Source organism: Geotrypetes seraphini, chromosome 15 (genome assembly GCF_902459505.1).
Source record: "Geotrypetes seraphini chromosome 15, aGeoSer1.1, whole genome shotgun sequence".
NCBI lineage: Eukaryota > Metazoa > Chordata > Amphibia > Gymnophiona > Dermophiidae > Geotrypetes > Geotrypetes seraphini.
The window spans coordinates 39,906,516-39,913,115 of record NC_047098.1 but is presented as its reverse complement, the minus strand read 5'-3'; the positions used below and the strand labels follow the sequence as shown (position 1 = coordinate 39,913,115).

Genomic DNA, 6,600 nt, shown 5'->3' with positions numbered 1-6,600 from the left:
TTCAGGGGCAATGTTAGGAAATTCTACTTTACGGAGAGGGTGGTGGATGCCTGGAATGCGCTCCCGAGAGAGGTGGTGGAGAGTAAAACTGTGACTGAGTTCAAAGAAGCGTGGGATGAACACAGAAGATTTAGAATCAGAAAATAATATTAAATATTGAACTAAGGCCAGTTACTGGGCAGACTTGCACGGTCTGTGTCTGTGTATGGCCATTTGGTGGAGGATGGGCAGGGGAGGGCTTCAATGGCTGGGGAGGGCTTCAATGGCTGGGAGGGTGTAGATGAGCAGAGATTTCGGCAGTTGGAACCCAAGCATAGTACCGGGTAAAGCTTTGGATTCTTGCCCAGAAATAGCTAAGAAGAAGAAAAAAAAAAAAAAAAATTTAAATTGAATCAGGTTGGGCAGACTGGATGGACCATTCGGGTCTTTATCTGCCGTCATCTACTACTATTAACATCATTAACACATTGAACCTCAGTTGAACCACATCAGCAAGCTCCTCCCGAGCTACCCAGTGTAAACATCAACATTTGCCCCGACCCTGCCACAAACAGCAAGAGCATGACCACCTGACCCCAAGGCACAGCTCCCAGCCAGCCCACCGCTCATCACCGGATGAGCCCCAGCACCCAGTAGCTCGGGAGACCCGCCACAGGCCTGTATTCATACAGGCCTCCCCCCCCCCCCCAAGAAAACAGGGCTGCGACTACTATCGGGTGCCAAGGAACCTCTCACAACTGGACGCAAAATCATCAAGCAAAAGATCCCAGCCCACTGCCGACAAATGAACGCCATCACTGTGGTACAATCCCGCACAAGTAACAGCCACCCAATCATGCAAGATCTGCCTTGACCCACAACCCATTTCCCTACTTGCCTATTAAGCTTGGCCAATCCCCGTCTCCAACGCCGAGACGCCAAACGACGGGGGCGTGGCACTATATCAGACCAAACCAGCAACACCCCAGGGAACCAATCCAGCACCACCCTCTAGTCATCTTTCATCATATTAACCAAGTCCTTCCCCAGACAGTCATCCACATCATTCCCCACCCCCCACCCCCCCAAGTGAAGCAGAAGAATATCAGAATGCCGAGCCGAGACTGCAGATCCTCCAACAATAACAGCAGTTGACTCCAACGCATCCCTCGCTGTCCCCACCAGGAAACACAGAGTCCAAGATGACCCAAACCAAGATGACGCCCTCCAGGGTGGATAACCACAAGTTCACTAGCCCAGTGAACAAAGGAATGGCCCACAATCCAAAGAGAATAAGAGTGGCGTCTAGGAGCTGAAAGAAAAAACAACAAGAACAAAACCACTCAGCAGAATGACCCCCCTGCAAAATGACCCCCAATTACTGAGTACCCCGCCCAGAACCCCCCCCTGCTCCCGGACCCCCACGACGAATATAGCCCCGGAAGGCATCCGAAACCCAGCGACTCAGTCTCTGAATGCCTTCACCAGACATACCAGCCAAACTAGCACTTGTGGCTGCTCCAATCCGGAAGGAATGGGTCCCGAAACCCAACGGATTCTTACCACAACGCGCAAAGGCTAAACTCTGAACAGCCCGAAACTGATAACGCATAAGAGGAGAGTCTGACGCATGAACAAACAAAATCTGAGCACCCTCGGGGCAAACCGCAAGATGTGCACGCAGCCGGGACACGAACAACAACCGGACACAGCGTGAAGGACAACCCATTGTCCAAAACCACACTGATCCATCTTGGAACTAACAATATGCAGTTGTAAAACCGAGTCCTGTAAGGGCACATGCTGAACCATAAGCCCCCGAGAGCCAGCCCTCAAAGACGGGCAGACTACCAACTCACTAACGCGCAGCGCCCCGAAAAAGGCAATAGAAAAAGCCGCCTGAAACAAACAGGCTTCAAATGGTGAGTTAGCAACCTCCGGTAACACAGGCAACAAGCAAAGGAGCAGCTCGTGAGTAATCGGCAGCCGCGAGTCACGGGGACGAGGAAGCACCCGACCCATAGCCTGCAGCAAACGCTGTACCAGAAAACCAGAAACAGGACAAGCCCAGCCCAGGGCCCTACAGAAAAAAGCAAATCCTGCCAGACGCCCACGCATCACACCCTGGGAAACTCAATCCCGAAAAGAGGACAGCACGAAATCCTCTAACAAGGATTCGGCCACTTCACCTGGGCACCAGCCCCGATCGGCCAAGAAGACTGCTACCGACCGAAACCCCACGGAATAGTGTGACCAAGTGGAAGCTGCTACAGACAGACAGAGCATCTCCCAGACTCCTTACCGACCAGGCTCCACAAATACACTGGCATCGGCGAACCTTCTGCCCGAGCTCCTGGCGCCAACTGACAAAACTGCAAAAAATTGAAACAAGACAATGCGTCAGCAATGCCATTCTGCAAACCCAGAACATATTGCGCTCGAATAAACAAATTCAACTGCAAGCAATGCAAAACTATCTCATGCATGAGCGCATTCACTGGCAGACAGCGAGCTGCCTGACGGTTAACAACCTCCACCACTCCTAAATTGTCACACCAAAACACTACGCGTCAATCACACAAGGCTTCCGACCAGAGCTCACAAGCAACCACGAGCGGGAACAACTCCAACAATGTAATATTCTTAGTGATGCCAGACCGCACCCACTCGTCTGGCCAGCGCTCGGTGCACCAGTCGTCACCACAGAACAAGCCGAAACCCACACCCCTAGCCGCATCCAAAAAAAGCTCCAGGTCAACACTGGACACCTCTGGCACCAGTATAGGAACAGTCCCGTTGAATTCACTGAGAAAAACTGACCACATACGAAGGTCAGCCCTCACACCCGCCGGGAGATGCAGAAAATGCCAGCAATCACGCACCCCCGATGTTGAAGCTGCCAGCCGTCGTGAAAAGGTCCTACCCATAGGCAGCACCCTACAAGCAAAGTTAAGAGAACCCAACAAGGACTGCACCGTATGCAAAGTGGACTTCGGTGTGGACACCACCTGCTCAATAAGCCCAAGCAATTGACAAACCTTTACCGCAGGAAGTCGGGTAACCATTTCCTCAGAATCCAGCTCTATCCCCAAAAATACCAAGGAAGTAACAGAACCCTCCGACTTGTCACGAGCTAAAGGGACGCCGAAGTCCACTGCAGGCTCCTCAAAAACCCTTTTAAGCCACGCGCAAACCCCACTACCTTCCGCACCGATAAACAAAAATCCAAATAATGAACCACCGAGGCCACACCCACTTTCTGAACCAAGACCCAGTGCAAGAAAGAACTGAACATTTTGAAATACGCACACAAAATAGAACAGCCCATCGGCAAACAGCGGTCATAAAAATACCAACCGTCAAAACGAAAACCCAACAATGGATAGGACTGAAGATGGATCGGCAACAATCGGAAAGCCGATTCAACATCCACCTTCGCCAACTGAGCGCCCCGCACAAACAAACAATAAGCTGCAGCGCGTTGTCCAACGACATATAATGCACCGAACAAAGGTCCCGCAGAATACCCTCATTAACCGACCGGCCTAAAGGCCGCGACAAGTTATGAATCAAGCGGAACTTCCCAGGCACTTTCTTAGGAATCACCGCCAGAAGCGAGATCTTCATCCGGGAAAAAGGATGCTCCCGAGAAGGTCCCGCAATACGCCCCAAGCGAATCTCCTCCGTTAACTTACCCCAGACAATGCCCCGCAACTTGGAAACCGAAGAAGAATTTTGAACATGTGTCTCCCCCAAATCTCCAGGACATAAAACTATTTTCTTCCATTTTATCTTGAAACGCCTCGTTGTAATTCAATCAGGCCCACCCGCCGAAATGCTGATAAGATTCTAAAACTGAATCCGCGTAAGCCAATAATAGGCCATAATCCTGTGGATTAGAATGGCTCCAGACACTCGCAAGCCTCAAAAAGGCCCTCACCCAATTAACGATCAAACGAGCCACTGGGAAAGGTTGAAAGTCCTTCCTATCCCGCTTGGATTTCTTGTGACCCGTGTGCAGATTTTAATAAGGGGGCGATGTGATCAAGTGGGACATACTTCCAAGATTACAGAAAGGCACTTAACTTATTTTTCAACAAAAGTGGATTTTCTTCTTTTTGCCATTGCAAAATATATAATCATCAACATGGGAGATAAAAATTATATAATTATAAAGCTATAGCTAATTCAACAGACTGCTTCTTTCATGTGCTGGTCTTAAAATAATAGCAATTTCCAGTTTGTATGCATTTTCTGGCCCAGAGGTATATAGATTTTGGAGAGTTATCTGAGCAATTTACAGCCTAATTGCCTTGCATATACCAAGAGGTTGGAGAAGGGAAAACCAGAAAAGCAAAACAGGAGAGAAAAAAAATATCTAGATATGGAAATATATTTTCTTATCTTTAAGACCTTGAGCTCTCCTACTTCTAGAGCTGAAGGTCAGCATTGGGGGTGTGTTCTGCAAAATCCGGCAGAGCTCATCATTGGACACAGAACAGAAATGAATATGGTCAGTGCATCACATCATCAGGCACGTTTCCTTTCTTTGAAAGAACATGTTAGTTTTAATCAAAAGCAACCTTGTTTTGTAAAAGAATACATTTTTTAGTCAGAGCATACTTTCAGTACATTAAAAATCTTCCTTTCAGCAAAGTCTAATTTTCATTCATTCCCACAGTATAAGTCAAGACATATTTGGAGGCCAGAACAAAGACACGCCCCCTTTTTCACTAATCCTTGGGTTGGGGGGAGATAGGACCAGTGTAGTGAAATGGGAGTTTTCTTGTTTCTTTTCTAAGCAATTATAAAAGACCAGAGCCCTAAGGAGTAGATATTTGTTTTACTGGTAGGTTATATTACGGCCTCTTCTGTGTGTTACATTTACGTAACTATCGTTCAACGCAAACTCTTGCTGCAGGCGAGGACGCTGAATGGATTGAAAGGGTGGAGCCAGGCAGAGGGGCGGAGCACTAGAGTGGGCTGAGCCGGGCATGGATTGAGGGGTGGGGCGCTAGATACGGTTGAGCATGATGGAATGTTGGAGCAGAGCACCGAGGGAAGGGGGCCGGGCAAGACAGCTGGGCGTGTAATGAGGGGGCGGAGCGCCGGGTTGAGGGGGGCGGAGCTTGGGATGGGATCCTGATTATTTTATCTTGGCTTTCTGTTATAACGGGCCAGTGTAAAGTTTTTCTCGGTGAAGATGGAGATACCAAGCTGTGAGATTGTTACAGTCACTCCAAGCCGGAGCTGGGGCAGGAGCTTCCTCCGCCTGCTGCCCATCGGCTTCTGGGGAGAAGTGCGAGAACTGTCCTTGCTCGCTGGACCTGTGGTAGGAAACGAAACCGCTAAAGACCGCTAGCTGGGGGTGTGGGGGAGTGCTGCTGCTACTATTTATCATTTAACGCTGAAAGGCGTACGCGGCGCTGTACGTTCTGATAGTTAATAGACGGATCCTACCAGAGCCTGAGAAAAATGTGACCTATGATTGGAGGACAGGGGGAGAAACAGAGCTGTCGCTGCTCGGGTGGTGAAGTGGGAAAAAGCACAGGTGTCAGCGGGTGAGGAATCATCTGTGTTGTTTAGTCCCCTTAGCCATTTTGAAAAGTTGGTACCTAGGCCTAGGAAAGAGAGTGAGACTGAACAGCCGTTGCACGTGAGAGAAAATTGCAGCCGATAGGAGATGGAGAAATAGGAAGTTGTTGCTGCCTTTGAAAGAGACGTGCAGGGGGAGCTGAGACTGTCAGCTGTTTAGAAAGTAGCATGGGTAGGGGTTACCGTATGGCTCCAGAAAAAGGAGGGCGGATTGAGACATCCGGGTTTTACTTCCATTTGTTTCAATAGAAGTAAAGGCCAGATGTCTCGTGTCATTATCTATGACTTCTTCCCAACATTCTGTGGACTGGAAGGAATGAAAAGAGAATTAGAAGAATGTTTATTTTGATTAAGCACCTTGAAGGGACACGAGCACCATACATTATAAACCAGGATCGGTGCTTATCCAGAGTTCTTACTTGATTAAATAGGTTATATCTATAACACAGGGGTAGGGAACTCCAGTCCTCGAGAGCCGTATTCCAGTCAGGTTTTCAGGATTTCCCCAATGAATATGCATGAGATCTATTTGCATGCACTGCTTTCAATGCATATTCATTGGGGAAATCCTGAAAGCCCAACTGGAATACAGCTCTCGAGGACCGGAGTTCCCTGTATAACATAATACACTTCTCCCTCCGCATTCGCTGTGATAGGGGATTAACAGAACCGCAAATACAGAAAAACCGCAAATAACTTTTTTCATATGTTTGCTGTTTTCTATTAAAAACCACAAATAACATGGTGGGAGACCTGGCCTGTTCCTGAAGGAGAGGAAAAACGCGGTGAAGAAAGTGCTGGGAATCAGCGATTTCTCTATGCAAGCTGATGTAATTTGGGGGAAAGGAGCGAGCAAGCTAAAAACCGTGAATACGGAGGGAGAAGTGTAGAGCAAATTTTGTATACAGTGTTAAAACTATAGAGCCCAGAATGGTTCCTACCTGCTTTACCACTTAAGTTAACAAATCCACAAAAATAAGACATCCTTCATTATACAGTATCCATACAGTATGCATGATAACACAT

The 6,600-nt window shown here is 48.3% G+C and overlaps 1 protein-coding gene across 2 annotated transcripts in view; it reads left to right on the top strand.

Annotated features, from left to right (window-relative positions):
- The first annotated feature begins 5,135 nt into the window (after window positions 1–5,135).
- The window catches only part of LOC117349427 (multidrug and toxin extrusion protein 2-like), a 50,897-nt gene continuing 49,432 nt past the window's right edge, over window positions 5,136–6,600 (top strand). The window contains exon 1 of one of the 2 annotated variants that reach the window (XM_033922889.1): window positions 5,136–5,311. In XM_033922889.1, the coding sequence (XP_033778780.1) occupies window positions 5,183–5,311 (129 nt within the window). In that variant the 5' untranslated portion in view covers window positions 5,136–5,182. Of the gene's footprint in view, window positions 5,312–5,342; window positions 5,541–6,600 lie in introns of those variants that run through there. The other variant, XM_033922890.1, reaches the window with a different exon arrangement.